Genomic DNA, 17,115 nt, shown 5'->3' with positions numbered 1-17,115 from the left:
TCGGTATAACTACGTCGCACAGAGGTGTGAAAAATCCACAGCCTTGAGCAGTACAGTTATACTGACTTAGCGCTGTCTACACAGGAGGTTTTGTCAGCAAGACAGTTTCTCTCATTGACATAGCTACCACCTCTTGGGAAGGTGGATTAACTACACCGATGGGAGAAGCTCTCTTGTCAGCCAAAGGAATGTCTTCACTTAAGTGCTACAGCGGTGCAGCTGCACTACTGCTGTATGTGAAGACAAGCCTCATACTGTGAAAATTCTTCACAGTCACCTGTGAGCAGCATCTTATTTTGGCATCATGAGCAGGTAGAGTTTAGGATAGTACAACCACTTTTTTGTGCCCCTCCACCTCTTTATGAAGCCTGCCTAGGAGTTTGTGAACACAAATATACTGTAATCCCTCCTAGGCATTTGTTTTGGCTGGAAGATACCAGCTTTCTAAAGGTTACAATTAAATTATACAGAAGGATTTTAGTATGAAGAGACATGGAGCTGGAATTAGAGGACCCAAGACAACAGAGTTTAAACCAGGGTTGATTAACTTTACCAGCAGTTTAACAGAAAGCATTTCATGATGCTCAACGCCTGTAATGGTGGGACTGTACCTTTAAGAGTAAACAATGCTCTGCATCTAGCATTGAGAGGTGAAGGAAGAGGAGACAGATACTGCATGGACCAAGGAGAGAGGGGGATGAGTGAAGAGATTTCTCTCCTGTGAAGTATTATCTGTTGTATTCAAAATAATATTTAGTACTTAATTATCTTCAAAGCGCTTTGCCAGCATTAACTAAGTAACACACAAAACACCCCTCTGAGGTAGGTTGGTGACTATTATTCTCCCCATCTTGCAGATCAGAACACTGAGGCAGAGGAATGAAATGAGTTGTCCAAGGTCACCAAGAGAATCCTATTCAGAGAACTCAGGTGCTCTCAGCTATTCTGATGTTGATGCCATCTGACAACAAATCCCCTATTGGTACATATTCCTCATTCCAGTCCTCATTTTCCTTTCCAACCAACTAGAGGGAGAGCCATTCCTCTTGTCACAGCAGAGCCCATGTCAGCTGGGGGAGCATTACACATGGCACCTGGAGTTGGCACTAAAATGGCCAACTTGTAGCCAAAGAGAATTATAGAGCAGCTCAGGGGTGAGCTACAAATAAACCTGAACTGAGGTTTAATAACCAGGGGCTCTAAAGTGACACTGTTAGGTTTAATTTAGATGGGAAATGTAGGTTTTTATAAAAAGAAGCTTATATAAAAACTTAAAACTAGGTGAAATGTTCCCGTGTAGTTTTTAAACTTCCAAAAGAAGCAGTGTTTGAAAACCAAATCTTTCCCCATAGTGTAGACAACCCAAAGACTATGGCATTGTGCTAGTGCATGAGGATCTGAAAGAGAAAGTGACTAGAGGCTGATTATTAATAAAAGTGAAGCGCAATGGCCTCTTTTCTTCATCCAAGCTGGAAATTAGGAGAAGAAAAACACGGAGTAAAAATAGATGCAAGTAAACTAGACTCTTAAAATTATCAACCCACTGGATTATTTTCAACATAGATAAGGGTGCATTTTAACTGGATGCATTTTAACTTGACAAGATGAAGCATTTTAACTTCACAATGCCCCCTGGAGGCCTGAGAAGTTACAGTAGTAGCTGGTAGCAATATCTAGTACTGAAGGGCATTTGCAAATATGAGGTTCAGCAACTTGGGTTGTGGGAAGCCACAGCCTGAGTTTAAAGCTTGCTTGTAAAGTTCATAATGATCAGGGAAAATAGGTCATCTGTGTGCATTGGACGAGTCAGGTCCTTGTCGAGTTCAGCCAATCAGGATAGCTGTAAATGTTAATATTCCCCATCAGTCCCCTCCCACTCTGTGACTGGTGACTTTTGTCAATAGCCTCCAAATGCTTCAAGCAGGCTGGGTTGTGAACCCAGAGAGCTCTGAGCATGGGCTGCAGTAGGCTGGGCATTCGTTACATAAGTACTGGAACAAGCTGTTCAAGTCCTTACATTTAGTTACAAAATAATGGAATTCCATTGTCAGGAATTGACAGGCTTGGCCCTGCTTGGAGGCCATTTTAGGCCCTGGTCATCTTCTTTTTCCCTGCCTGAGATCTTTTTTTCCTCCCCAGGATTGGTTCATTGCTGGATGATTGAGGACGGATCTTCATTTCAGTGTAAGGGATGGAGAACAAATGGCCTTTCCATGGTGCCCAGTTGACCCCCTGGAAAGAGAACAAGGAATTCCCTTTAGTAAGCATGTAAACCCTGTGTGGGGCACTGGGATACAATAATACATAACTCAGATATTGAGAGGGTTGTTATTTATTTGGATCTCTACCATAATAAGAAGAGGGAGTCTCAGCCAGCCCTCTGGACACCCCTAACACAAGTTAATATACATACAGTTGGGCACGCACCAAGATTGAACCCCCTACACGCATAACACATACAGAAACCTATGTAAATAGATGTATTTTGTGTCATACCCTGACACCAACAGACCGGGACTATTTCAGACAGGTGTCGTAGGGAGAGCCCATTTCTGAGCTGAGGTTCCCCTTGTGGAGCATATTATACTGCCAATCGCCCCCCCCTTTTAAAATTAGGAAGTTCCAATTCAAAAGTTCCTGCCCATTTGCAGCTGTAGCAGCATGGCATAAAGAGAGAGGCGGTTTCTCAGGGTGTGTTTACACTGCAGCTGGGAGGTGTGATTCCCAGCCCTCAGGTAGACAAATTCACGCTAGCTCTGCTTGAGCTAGCAAGCTAAAAATAGCAGTGGGGGCATTGCAGCACTTGTAGAAGCTGAGGCTGGCTGCCAAAGTTCAAGCCCGCCTGCCCCCACCTGGGTCCAATCTCAGGTGCCTAGTCCAAGCCATCGCCCATGTCGCAATACCCACACTGCCTCAGTGTAGACATACCCGCAAGTAGCAAGGTCCCATGCCATCTGCGGCTTTATAGGTTAAAAGCGCCACTTTGAATTCAATCAGCAGCCAGCGCAGAACATGGGGCAGCAGTGACACATGTTGCCACCACCTAATTAGGTGGGCCCTGCCCTGAGCATCATGTATACAGCGCTTTTCATTTGCAGAGCTACAGCCAATGACAAAGGAAGGCAGGTAGCAGGATCTCCACTTTACAGATGGGTCAGCAGAGGCACAGAGAGATGAAGCAACTTGTCTGAGATAATGCCCCAGCCTTTTACCTCTAGAGACAAGGGTTCAAATCCTGGCTTAGATCACAAGAGAGGTTCCTCTACTCATGCTGTCCTTGCTCTCTGTATAAATACAGGATTCCAGTCTCTCATGGCTGCCAATCCAGCACCTTTCAGCACTACTAAATTCACTGTTCAATACTGTGATCAGCTAGCTAGTGGCAGCGTGTCTGCAGCTGTGTTTCAAAGGATGGAACTGGAAGCACTCCGTGTGCATGTGTGTCTGTCTCATAGACCCTATACCGATTACTATAAATGGATGCTCATTTAGTTCAAGCAGTAGGCTCTGTGCTGTCTGGGCTGAATGCTGCGAGTTCCATCTCTGCAGTCACTCTGAAGTTACAGGTGGCCATGGTGGGTACCCTAGTAATGACTGTGAGGTTCCTAGGCTGCCATGGATTGATTACAATACACCCTTTTTAAAGGGAAGAGGTATACCTGATCTATAACTATTGGATGAGTCTGGACAGCCCTTTCTGACTCAGGCACCATCTGAGCTGTCCAGTGTCACCCGTGTCCCTGAGGTTGGTGAGAAGAAGCACACATGTAGCAGAACCCTGGCACTCACCTCACTGTGCTTGTTTTCTCCATATTTGCCATTGAGGTTAGCTAAGTGGCAGTTCTTGTACCACCAGGCACCCTGGTGTGACCGCGCACAGTTGCTCAGAGCCACATCATTGTCCCTATCCCAGGTGGTGAATTTCCAGCCGTTGTGGTAAGTCAGCGCATCCCCTAAAAGAAGGGAGAAGGAGATGTTAGGCACAGCAATCTGGGGGTGCCACTATCAAGCTGTTGGGGGGTGGAGGCTAGGAGGGTGCAGTTCCACAGACTTGGCAATTCCCAGAGGGTGGGGGTTCAAAGGGATGGAGGTATAGGTGGTAAATGGGGCAGGTGAGAGGATTGGAAACCAAAGGCAGAGGCGTCATCATGGTAGGGAATACCTGGAGTACAGATGGCAAAGGCCATTATATCATCAGAATGGGAAGTAATGCTGGGTGAACTCCCAAGGAGTCTAAATTCCAGTTCAGTTCAGGATCAGGTTGCCATTCCTCCCCACACAACCCTCCTTCTTCTCACCACCCCCCAATGTTGTCTTCCTTGATTGGGAATGCCTAACAGCCCCTCCAATGTCTTCACAGGCTCATCTGCTGGAACCACTCCCCCACTCCCTTCTCTGGATTCTTCAGCAAGTAGCCTGCTGAGCCTGCTCCCCCCAATCCAGTCTGAGGACAGTTCCCTGGGCCTCCTCCCTCTTCTCTGCCTCTTTATCCAGTGGCAGGTGAGCCACACCTAGTCCCTCCCTTCTCAGGAGATGGCTTGGAGGGCCTGCTCCCGAGGTCCAGCCAGAAATACCAATGTATATTTCTCTCCTTAGAGAAGCACCAGGAAGCAACCTGGCTAATGGGACTTCTAATGCATCCCAGTCTATTCCAACCCACATGCTGATGGGGAAACAAGTGTCCCAGATTCCAGTGCTTGCTTCCATTATGTGAGACTGAAGCAGCAAGGATACAAAGCATTCCTTACCAGCAGTGCCTTGGTAATTCCCCACAGAAAGCCTGTACTTATCCTTGCTCGAAGCCACCTGGAAAAAGTCATAGACAGCATAGGCAGAGTCATTGGAGGTCTGCAAATCCACCCGGATCTCATACTGAATGGGAGTACTGCTAGTGAGATTGTGTAGCTTGTCAAGACCTGGGAGAAGAATTCAAAATAATTATTCTATAGAGGGAAAACAGGTGTCAAAATTCATTCACTTTCTCTGTTCCAAGGTTTCTTCTTGCCACATTTGTGGTTAAATCAGTGGTTTGCCCTTCTCATCCCACCTTCTCCCCCTACTTGATCCCGAAGTTGCATCATACGGATAAGGATGAGTTTGCGCTATCGCACACGGCTTCATGGCAGCAGAGAATGACATCAGAAACACAGGAGTCTGATTTCACTTCTAGATCAAGGAGAATAATCCAGACTCCGAAGGAACATTCACTATCTCTCAGCAAATCTAAAGACCCCAACCATGGTCACATCTAGGTGCTGAATTTGCCAATCTAAGCACAGTCAGCTGAAACAGCCGGAAAGGAGATACAGAAAATGACTTGCCAAGTACAGTACTTTTTGTTCCTATTCTTCATGTTTCAGTGAATGCCATGTTCTCCTTTAAATCATTGTGCTAATATCTTGTAACTCCTCTCCTGGTACAGGATCATAAAACTCCTGAACTGAACCTTTTCTGAGGTATGGAAAACATTGGTTCACTCAGAGTGAAAGCCAGATGAAGTTCAGTGGGCACTAGATTTGTTTCATTTGCCTATGCACTTCCAGGCAAGAGCAGAAGCAGCCAAACCCAGAGCTGTTCCCATAGTATTTCCAATCTGACTGCAGACCTAAGAAGTTTGCATATTTCAGATAAGTATTAAAATGCCAGCCAGCCTCTATAAAGCCTGTCTTTAACTGTCCACCCTTCACCTGTCACATACAGATACAGTACCAAGCCAGAATTCCCCTAGGGGATCTCCAAAGCCTTCAACATAATTCCTCCAGCGCTTGTAGAAATCCAGCTGCCCTGTGTTCCGCCTCTGAAACACCTGCAAAACAAGCACTGCTGCATGAATCATGAACAATTAGGTAAATTATCCTCATTTTCTGTATGTGGAATATTCACTAGAGATTGCAATTTCCTCCCATTTATCCATGATTCCGACCTCCCACGAAGAGGGAGCGTTAATGAGTGTTCAGAATTCAAGCTGTTGGAAAAATGGGATTGGCCAGGTGATTTCACATGCTTTTTTTAAATGTTCTCTGATTGGATAAGCACACAAGCTCTTCCAGTGCATACACTTGTGACTGGAAATTTAAAATTTGCTTTCCACAAATATTTGCCCTAGTATAACTCAAATCACACTCATGTTTGTGGATAGTGAGGATAAAAGGAACACAAACCTCCCAAATGTGGTATAAACACCTAAATAAAGAGGAACTAGATATACAACACCAACAAGAACTTTTTTTTGACGTGAGAATGAATATTCATGGAAAATTGTTTGCATTATTCATTCTTCATTAAAATAAAAATGTTAAAAAAAAAAAAGGAGAGAGGAACATCATTTTATTCTAGTGGAGAATGGGGTCCCAGAATCCCACAGTTTTATGCTCCTGCCCTGTTGTACAATGCCCTTAGGTCATGGTTTCTATGCTGTGGCCAGCAATCTACTAGGAACTGGACTCAAGACTGCTCATTCATTTCACATGAGCCACCATACAGTTATCAGGTGGTAAGAAAATTCAGTCACTAACAGCATTGGCCTGACTGGAATAAGAGACCAACCAGTGAAATGCTTTGTATCTCAATGAACCTGACCCAGTCCCCAAACAACACACCTGTGATTGGTGTTCACCCCACATCAGTCCCAAAAGGGTTAAGGAAGCTGAGAAAGGGCCCGATAGTGAGATAGGCCACATGAGGGGATTAGGCTGGGGAAGCAACTCCTGACTGGAAGATGGAGCTCAGCTGAACAGGTGGGGGGCTGGGCTTGGCTAATACAAAGCCAGGAAGCTGGCAACAGAAATGGCTACAGTCAGGAAGTCTGCATCCATCCTCTGTGTATTAGAGAGGGAAGGAGGGAGGCCAGGGAAAGAGTGGGAACCTGGCCCTGAAGTAAGGACATACCTGGGAGACAAAAGGGCAGAGAAGAAAGTCTGTTGGAGGTTGAGTAGGAAGCATCCCAGAGAGAAAGCTGCAAGGTTGAACACTTAGCAGACTTTGGCTGCGTGCTGCAGGGGCCCTTGACTGGAACCTGAAGTAGTGGGCGGTCCCAGGTTCCCCTACCTGCCACTGACAGAGTGGCAGTGCCTGGACGGCAGGCCTAGTGAGACTCTATACCCCAGAAGGGAAAACCACATAATGATCTGGCTGAGAGGGCTAAGTCATGACAAAGCTGCAGCTCCTGGAGCGAGAGGCGGGCTGCAGAGTGAGGGAGAGAACAATGGAGAGAGAGACCACAAAAGGAGGAGTTAGACCTGGAAGACAGCTAATCCCCAGAACAGCCAGGAGGAGGCGCCACCTGCAGTGAGTAGATCATGCCATGACATCAAAACTGGCATCCCCATTGGCAGTCTCAGCAGAGGCCAAGGACTGAACAGGCATACAGGCAACTATCCCCTTGCCCCTAAAGATGGTACTTCCCAGGCAAGAGTTGAGAAACACTGATGTGGAGCTGTAGAGTAAAAGGAGGGGATAATTCCAGTGCTGCTGCCCATGTCATGCCTGTGCTAGCCATAAACAGAAGATTTCAGTCTCCAGGAATGTCAGAGCAGCATTAGAGTCACTTTATTTTTTTTAAAAGTAAACATGTGCAAAGACCCCAGCACCACTCACTATCCATCCGCCTCCATCGGTGGTCATGTCACAGTACACCTGCATGGGCCTGCCAGCATCACCATTCAGGTAGATAGTGTACATGCCACTGGTGGCATTCCCATTTTGCTGGGTCTGGCTGCAGTCAGCAGGATATGGGTAGAGGAAGGCAACTGTGGGAACAAGACAGGGAAAAACTCACATCAGCAAGTCTGAAAAGGAAGCTGGAGAGGCATTCCCAACTGAGTATCCTAAAGAGGATGTGGTTTGAAAAGGGGCACAGGAATGACAGCCTTAGGATTATGGGATCATATAGAGTCCTGCACCGTATGCACACCCACAGGCACCCATCAGCTGGAGCACAAACCCGGATGCCCTGGGTCCTGCCATGCTCTGGTAAAGACTGCCCTCCACCTAAGCTGCAAATTAGCTTTACTTGCTATCTACCTGGCCCAGGAATGGGGTCAGTGGAAACTGCAGGAGGCAGCCTGGTCCTTGAGAGGGTCTCAGGAAAGCAGGATTTGTGTGGGGATAGATGTGTAGGGAAGTCATAGATGTGTAGAGAAGTACTGGTTCTAGATGGAGAGGGAGCTCACTAACCCCACCCCACTTGCATCATTTGTCCACAATGAGCAATGCCTTTGTGACCTTCCCCAACAGGACAAACCCCTGCATCATATTGGCATGAAGACACCTTAACAGGATGCCATTTTGATGCAAGTTTCCTGGACCCTGTTAGTTAATTTGGGCACCTCCTGAATGCCACAAGCATCGCTTGCAAGATACAAGTTGCCCCCATGCTACAGGGATGATGCAAGCAAATCCAGAGTTGGTGATCGCCTTACCTACCTCCAATCAGCTTTTCACAATCAGTCTATCTACTATACTCAACTGGTAGGTTCTGTCAGCAACATCATCCAGATGGATCTGAATCTCCATATAAGTCATCCCACTGTCACCTCATGCAGTGTCACCACTGCACCCCAACTGCATCTCCAACTCACCATGCAGCCTGGCCCAGGGCACCGGACTGGGAGTCAGGAGATCTGTGTTCTATTCCCAACTTACTGATTTACTGGATGACCTTTGATGAGTCATTTAATCTCTCTGGGTCTCTGTAAAGTGGAACCATCACCACTAACCCTTAACTGCGAAGTGCTACAGATGAGATGTGCTAAGTATTATTAGTGCCGAGTCCTACCTGTCAAGAAGGTATTGGCTGCCTTTCTGCTCCGGCGGTCTCCCTTAAAGGCCACCACGTAGACTGTGTACCTCACTCCTTGTCCCAGGCCTTCCAGTATGAACCTTTGCTCATTAGGACCCAGTTGCACTTCCTGCCAAAAAAATAATAGATATACTAAAGATCTGCTCAGCTCCATAGTCTGCGTCATCTATTCCCAGCCATGCTGCTTCCATTCTCTGCATGCTTTTAGAGATGAGAAGGGCACAGTCAGAAGAATACTGGTAGCAGGGTATACCCTATAAATACAGGGCCATCTGCATATTAGTGCGTAGGTTGAGGATTCCCTGTCCCTGGAATGAGGATTTGGGGGAAAGAGTGAACTTGCACAGACCCTACAGCAACTGTATCCACAGGGAATAGGCTGTATGCACATTCGTGAATGAGATATCTCACGTGCAAGGTGCTCTCTGACATGTATAAACACATTGGAAAAGCAAAGTTAAAAACACATCCCTGCCCCCAACATCAAGGCCAGTTATGATGGAACTCTCCTATTGCGTGAAGGATCTGCCCAATCCACAACACCCAGCTGCAGTCACAGTGGTATGTGCCGTCCAGTAGGGCACCAGCTCCTCCCAACAAGCGTAATTAAGATGGAATATTCCATTCCCCAAGGCACCTTCTCACTTCAATTCTAAGGTTGTGCATGTGTTCTTGATAATGGGATCTGATTGGCTAAGCCAACATCCCATGTGCACTTTAAACTGGGGCGGTTTGTAACAAGCAGGAATTGAAGAGCTCACATTACCTTGCTGGTGCCATCTGGAGCCTGGTAGGTCAGAGTGTAGCCACTGATCTGTGCAGCAGGCGGCGTCCAGGTAACTACACCACTGGTCTGTGTCACATCTGATACACGGAGGTTCTTGGGAGAGTCAATTTCTATTTCAAACAAAAAACAGAGAACAGAATCAAACACTCTGATTGTACAAGTACCTCTGAGAAGAAGCAACCCATAGAGTGAATCTTCAGCATAGGACATGGAGGTATAGAGCTTTTAGTTCCCAATATTGTTAACTGGGACTCTGCAACTACAGAAACTATATTTCATGGTTAACAAGGAGGAATGCGTGAGGTACGTTAGCAGAGTGTTGGGGCCCAGAACTGAGATAGTAAAGACTGATGCAGATCAGGCTTCAGATACACTGGCATGAAATTGAAATAGCATGGGGTGTTGTAGGTCAGATATGAGGTGGCACCCTGGACTGAAATAGCATAGGGTGCTACTGAGGGAAGACGGGATTGCATTGGCAGAGCTGTGAGGGCATCCAGAGCTGGAATAGCTGATGATCTGAATTTGGGTTCACTGGCAGAACTATGTGGGAGAAGCTCACACAGCATTTGCCTGCACCCTGAGCCAACACCAAGCTCATCTTCAGCCAGTGTTACCTGTCCCACATGTTTATGATCACCAAAATACACCCCTCTTTCCTTAAAAACAAGCTAACCAGCCTAAAAGCAAATATGTATTTCTCACTTCTAAAGACTGAGGAGTTAAGGGTCATTGTAAGGGACTGGGGCATAGGTGCTCTGGCCTAGCTATCATGGCTGAGCTAGTGGCCATCAGTCAGGGATGGCCATGAGGCATCATCAGCAAGCAGGGATCAAAGTAATCACTAGAGCCAAGATTGATAGGGAAGGGTCAGAGTCAGCCCAGGGTCAGAGACCTGAGATCAGAGATAGCTACCAGACTGGAATCAGGTGGCAAGAGTCAGGCTGGGGCTGGAGGCCCGAGCTCAGAGATCATTACAAGACTGGAATCAGGAGGCCAGAGTAAGGCTCAAAGTCAGGCTGCAGTCAGAGACTAGAGATCAGAAAGCGAGGTGAAGTCTGGAGTCACAGCAGGCCAGAGATCTGTGTGGTTGCCCAAACAACTTCCTGGAGTACCCTCTAGGATTAAATAGTGAACATAGGCCAATCAGAAGTCCACAGGGTGCTATCACTCTGGATCCTTTGGGTGGTACTTCCTGAAGTGCCTAATCTCCACAGTGCCCCTTGAATGTGGCTCTGTATGGCCACCTCCTGGCGATGTAGGAATGGGTTCCATGAACCCAGATTCTAGTCTCACGGATCCTTACAGTCATGGTGCAGGGACATGAATTAAGGTGGTCCTTCTCTTTCTCCAGAGGTAGACACTGCAATACACTTGGGGTTCTCTTCCCCAAATGTGGGGGCTTTGCATTAATGATCTATAACCACATAACCCACATGGCAAAGTGGCTCCCTTTGCAGGCACCAGAAACATTTTATTTTAATATGTTTGCTTACCCTAACAATTCACAAGTACAAAATAACCCACATCTCTATGGTTCTGGTCTCTGGTATTTTGTGTGATTCAGACCGCCTCCACTAACAGCAAAGACTAAGCCATACATTCAAATATCTGTGTGGTTGTTTCCTGAGTGTGACAAGCAGGCTGGCTTTATTTTTAACCAATACCATTTCACTGTGATCAGAAATAGCCTCTGATATTGTTTTATATTGGACATACAAGAACGAAGGGTACAAGGCATCCTTTATGACCAGGGTGGTTTCTGACACTTGTTCCCTAGAATGATCCCCTCCTAGCTCCTGAGCAGAATTTTTCAATAACAGAAGCAGAGGCAATCGCTGAAGAATCCGTCCCAGTTTTCACACAATGCTTGGTGCATTCTGGGATAGGGCTCTTTGGAAACCTGTCGTTAATTTCACAAAGACCTCCATCCATACGGTCTCTCCCTGTTTCAGTCTGAGGGTGTTGGGTGGGCAGTGCTGGTATTCAGGAAAAAGCACCAACTATTGACCTGGGAGCCTATGCACCCACCCACCCACACACACACGCTCACGTATGGCAGAATTATTGACACAGGAGCCTATGCATGTGCGCATACACACACACCCACACAAGTATGGCAGAGCGTCATGGAGCTCACAGCTCAATTCCCTGCTCCACAACAGGCTTCCTTTGTGACCTGGGGCAAGTCACTTACTCTCTGTGCCTCGTTTCCCCATCTGTCAATGGGGCTATCCTCCCACACAGGGTGTTGTGAGGATAGATAAATCCATTAAAGACTGTGAGGCACTCAGATACTACAAAAAGAAAAGGAGTACTTGTGGCACCTTAGAGACTAACAAATTTATTTGAGAATAAGCTTTCGTGAGCTACAGCTCACCTGCTGTAGCTCATGAAAGCTTATGCTCAAATAAATTTGTTAGTCTCTAAGGTGCCACAAGTACTCCTTTTCTTTTTCCGAATACAGACTAACACAGCTGCTACTCTGAAACCTGTAAGATACTATAGTAATGGGGGCTATATAAATACCTAAGTTAGACGGATGGAAAGAGTGGAGCAGCAGTGGCTTGAACACAGGATTGCGAGGCAGGAGAACCTTATTTCTCTTATGTTTAGAGAGTTTTTGTTTCATGAAATAGAAACAGAGAGAAGACATCTACACAGACAAAGATCCCTTATCAGGTGAGAGAGGCAGGAACTGGTACATCAAAGCACACATAAGGAGCTATTAACTGTGAATGAAACACCATATATTCAATGAGCTGTTATTCCCATCAATTAAAATAACTATTTACTGAACTCCCAAGGTTAAGAAAAAAATCAATTTTTCTTACGTATGGAAGCAGAAATCCTTTCAGGTTAGTACTGTGGAAGCTTGGACAGCAGAGGGAGCTATAGGGTATTGGAATCCACTGTCCTACTCCAGTGATAATGTTGTCAGCATTACCTGTGCTCTCCCAATCAATTCACAGTGCTACTGTTAAGGGTCTGAGCTGCAGGGGGCTGTTACAACTTGGACACCAAAAACAAACTGCCTCTTGGCCTAAAAACTTTCCATACAAGGTCTTTGCTACAAGCCTATTATTTTAATAATTGGGAATACATAGCTATTGTCTTGAGTAAGATTTGAAAGGTATTAGCTGAGCAGGTTTGGCATTGAAAAATACCATTTTGTTGAAATCAACATGTTTTGTGAGAATGTATCAATTTTGACAACATTTTATTTAGGAAAAAATTCAAAATGTTTTGATTTTTCATTTTGAATTTTTTTAAACAAATGTGTAGCACTGGGGGAAAGCCAACAGTTTCGGTGCAGCACGTGGTTCAGACAGAGACATCCCTTAGGAGAGGATCTATTAATGTAGATTCTCTATCTCCTAGTAAGGAGAAGTGGATGGAAGATGATAAAATACAGGAAGGATCAATGAGAAACAGTCAAATGAAAAAAAGCCCCATTCAATTACATCATGTAATGACAGACCACTAAAAAGTGACAAGTTTTTAAAGTGCTTATGTACCAATGCCAGGAGTCTAAATAATAAGATAGGTAAACTAGAGTGCCTCGTATTACATGAGGATACTGATATAACAGGCACCACAGAAACTTGGTGGAATGAGGATAATCAATGGGACACAGCATCCGATGAAGTGAGCTGTAGCTCACGAAAGCTTATGCTCAAATAAATGTGTTAGTCTCTAAGGTGCCACAAGTACTCCTTTTCTTTTTGCGAATACAGACTAACGTGGCTGCTACTTTGAAACCAGTAATACCATGGTACAAAATATATCGGAAGGACAGAACAGGACATGCGGGTGGGGGAGTGGCACTATATGTGAAAGAAAGTGTAGAATCAAATTAAGTAAAAATCTTAAATGAACCAAACTGTACCTTAGAATCTCTATGGATACTAATTTCATGCTCTAATAATAAGAATATAGCAGTAGGGTTATATTACCAACCGTCTGACCAGGATGGTGATGGTGACTGTGAAATGCTCAGGGAGATTAGAGAGGCTATTAAAATAAAAAACTCAGTTATAATGGGGGATTTCAACTATCCTCATATTGACTGGGTATACCTCAGGACGGGATGTAGAGATAAAGTTTCTTGACACCTTAAATGACTGCTTCTTGGAGCAGCTAGTCCTGGAACCCACAAGAGAAGAGGCAATTCTTGATTTAGTCCTAAGTGGAGCACAAGATCTGGTCCAAGAGGTGAATGTAGCTGGACCACTTGGTAATAGTGACCATAATATAATTAAATTTAACATCCCTGTGGTGGGGAAAACACCACAGCAGCCCAACACTGTAGCATTTAATTTCAGAAAGGGGAACTACACAAAAATGAGGAAGTTAGTTAAACAGAAATTAAAAGGTACAGCGCAAAAAGCGAAATCCCTGCCAGCTGCATGGAAACTTTTTAAAGACACCATAATAGAGGCTCAACTTAAATGTATACCCCCAAATTAAAACACATAGTAAGAAAATCAAAAAGTGCCACCGTGGCTAAACAACAAAGTAAAAGAAGCAGTGAGAGGCAAAAGGCATCCTTTGAAAAGTGGAAGTTAAATCCTAGTGAGGAAAATAGAAAGGAACATAAACTCTGGCAAATGAAGTGTAAAAATATCATTAGGAAGGCCAAAAAAGAATTTGAAGAACAGCTAGCCAGAGACTCAAAAAGTAATAGCAAAAAAATTTTTAAGTACATCAGAAGCAGAAAGTCTGCTAAACAACCAGTGGGGCCACTGAACGATTGAGATGCTAAAGGACCATTCAAGGACGATAAGGCCATTGTGCAGAAATTAAATGAATTCTTTGCATCGGTCTTTACAGCTTAGGATGTGAGGGAGATTCCCAAACCTGAGCCATTCTTTTTAGGTGACAAATCTGAGGAACTGTCCCAGATTGAGGTATCATTAGAGGAGGTTTTGGAACAAATTGATAAACTAAACAGTAATAAGTCATCAGGACCAGATGGTATTCACCCAAGAGTTCTGAAGGAATTCAAATGTGAAATCGCAGAACTACTAACAGTAGTCTGTAACCTATCATTTAAATCAGCTTCTGTACCAATGTCCTGGAAGATAGCCAATTTTAAAAAAGGTGATCCCGGCAATTCCAGGCCAGTAAGCCAGACTTCAGTAAGAGGCAAACTGGTGAAAACTATAGTAAAGAACAAAATTGTCAGCCAAATAGATGAACATAATTTGTTGGGAAAGAGTCAACACGGTCTTTGTAAAGGGAAATCATGCCTCACCAATCTACTAGAATTCTCTGAGGGGGTCAACAAGCATGTGGACAAGGGGGATCCATTGGATATAGTGTACTTAGATTTTCAGAAAGCCTTTGACAAGGTCCCTCACCAAAGGCTCTGAAGCAAAGTAAGCTCTCATGGATAAAAAGAAAGTTCTCTCATGGATTGGTAACTGGTTAAAAGATAGGAAACAAAGAGTAGGTATGATGGGTTGGACTCCCCCATCCCATCTGGGATGCCACCTGATGTACTGGGGTGTTCACTGGGCCTGCCTGCTTCTCTTGCCTGGGGTTCCCTCTCCTGTTTTGCTGAATCAGGCTCTCCAGCCTCTGGCAGCACACACACACCAGTTGCAATTGTTACTTAGTCAATATTCCTAACTTTAGATACAGACATGATACATGCATACAAATTGGATAATCACATTCAGTAAATCATAACCTTTCCAATGATACCTTACAAGGCCCCTTGCATAAAATATATCTCTTAGTGCCATATTTTTATTATAAGCATATTTCTGTAGAGAATATGGAGCATCATATCACAGTAGGAATAAATGGTCAGTTTTCGGAATGGAGAGAGGTAAATAGTGGTGTTCCCCAGGGGTCTATACTGGGACCAGTCCTATTTAACATATTCATAAATGATTTGGAAAAAGGGGTAAACAGTGAGGTGGCAAAATTTGCAGATGATACAAAATTGCTCAAGATAGTTAGTCCCAGGCAGACTGCGAAGAGCTACAAAAGGATCTCTTAAAACTGGTGACTGGGCAACAAAATGGCAGATGAAATTCAATGTTGATAAATGCAAAGTAATGCACACTGAAAAACATAATCTCAACTATACATACAAAATGATGGTGTCTAAATTAGCTGTTACCACTCAAGAAAGAGATCTTAGAGTCCTTGTGGATACTTCTCTGAAAACATCCACTCAATGTGCAGTGGCAGTCAAAAAAGTGAACAGAATGTTGAGTATCAGTAAGAAAGGGATAGATAATAAAACAGAAAATATCACATTGCCTCTATATAAATCCATGGTACACTCACATCTTGAATACTGTGTGCAGATATGGTTGCCCAATCTCAAAAAAGATATATTGGAATTGGAAAAGGTTCAGAAATGGGCAACAAAAATTATTAGGGGTATGGAACAGATTCCGTAGAGGAGAGATTGATAAGACTGGGATTTTTCAGCTTGGAAAAGAGATATCTAAGGGGGAATATGATTGAGGTCTATAAAGTCATGACTGGTGTGGAGAAAGTAAATAAGGAAGTGTTATTTAATCCTTCTCATAACACAAGAACTAGGGGTCACCAAATGAAATTAATAGGCAGCAGGTTTAAGACAAACAAAAGGAAGTATTTCTTCACACAACTCATAGTCAGTCTATGGAACTCTTTGCCAGAGGACGTTCATAGTTCTTGATCATGATGGAGGGTGCTTCTTCAACTCCTTGGCACATTATGTTCGTCTTTTTTATGCTTATGGTAAATCCGAAGTCTTGGCAGGCTTTGGAAAAACTGTCCATAAAAGGTTTGAAGATGAGCTTCTGTGGGTTGTCACTGCTGTGTCATCAGCAAAGAGGAGATGTTGGATAAGGGCCTCTCAAGTCTTGATTTTAGACCTGAGACTTGCAAGATTGAACAGCTTTCCATCAGATCTTGTGTGCAAGTAGATTCCCTCAGTTGAGGAACCTTTCAGTAGCAAGAACATTCCAAACAGAGTTGGGGCAAGTACACAGTCTTGCTTAACTCTGCTATGAATCTGGAAAGCCTCAGAGACTGAGCTGTTGTATTGAACTGTCCCATACGTGTTTTCATGGAAGGACTGAATCATGCTTAAGAGCCTGGGGGGGACATCCAATCTTTTCTAGAAGCACAAATAGTCTGCTTCTACTGACCAGGTCAAAAGCCTTTGTGAGATTGATGAAGGCTATGTAAAGGGGCTTTTTTTTGTTCTCTGCATTTCTCTTGTAGTTGTCTTAGCGAGAAGATCATGTTGATAGTAGACCTTTCAGCTCTGAAACCATACTGTGATTCAGGATAGATTCTGTCTCCAAGGAGTTTATTCAGGACAACTCGGGCAAAGGCTTTTCCCATAATACTAAGAAGGGAAATGCCACGATAGTTATTACAGTCGCTTCTGTCGCCCTTGTTTTTATAGAGTGATCATGTTGGCATCTCTCATTTCTTGTGGTACTTTGCCTTCTTTCCAGCACAGGCAGAGCAACTAAAGAAGATGTTGCAGTAGAATAGGTTTTCCATATTTTAT

General features: G+C 44.4%; 1 protein-coding gene across 2 annotated transcripts in view; it reads right to left on the bottom strand.

The window, feature by feature from the left end:
* Positions 1 to 400: 400 nt before the first annotated feature.
* The window catches only part of TNN (tenascin N), a 53,955-nt gene continuing 37,240 nt past the window's right edge, over positions 401 to 17,115 (bottom strand). For both annotated transcript variants that reach the window (XM_038414354.2, XM_043491111.1), the window contains 7 exons: positions 9,567 to 9,697; positions 8,777 to 8,909; positions 7,597 to 7,748; positions 5,710 to 5,806; positions 4,749 to 4,916; positions 3,790 to 3,953; positions 401 to 2,232 (listed from right to left, as the gene is read on the bottom strand). In XM_038414354.2, coding sequence (XP_038270282.1) covers positions 2,086 to 2,232; positions 3,790 to 3,953; positions 4,749 to 4,916; positions 5,710 to 5,806; positions 7,597 to 7,748; positions 8,777 to 8,909; positions 9,567 to 9,697 — 992 coding nt within the window. In that variant the 3' untranslated portion in view covers positions 401 to 2,085. The remainder of the gene's footprint in view (positions 2,233 to 3,789; positions 3,954 to 4,748; positions 4,917 to 5,709; positions 5,807 to 7,596; positions 7,749 to 8,776; positions 8,910 to 9,566; positions 9,698 to 17,115) is intronic.

This window comes from Dermochelys coriacea, chromosome 8 (genome assembly GCF_009764565.3).
Source record: "Dermochelys coriacea isolate rDerCor1 chromosome 8, rDerCor1.pri.v4, whole genome shotgun sequence".
In the NCBI taxonomy this organism is placed as follows: Eukaryota; Metazoa; Chordata; order Testudines; family Dermochelyidae; genus Dermochelys; species Dermochelys coriacea.
Note: the sequence above shows the minus strand (reverse complement) of the source record. Positions and strands in the feature narration are given on the sequence as shown.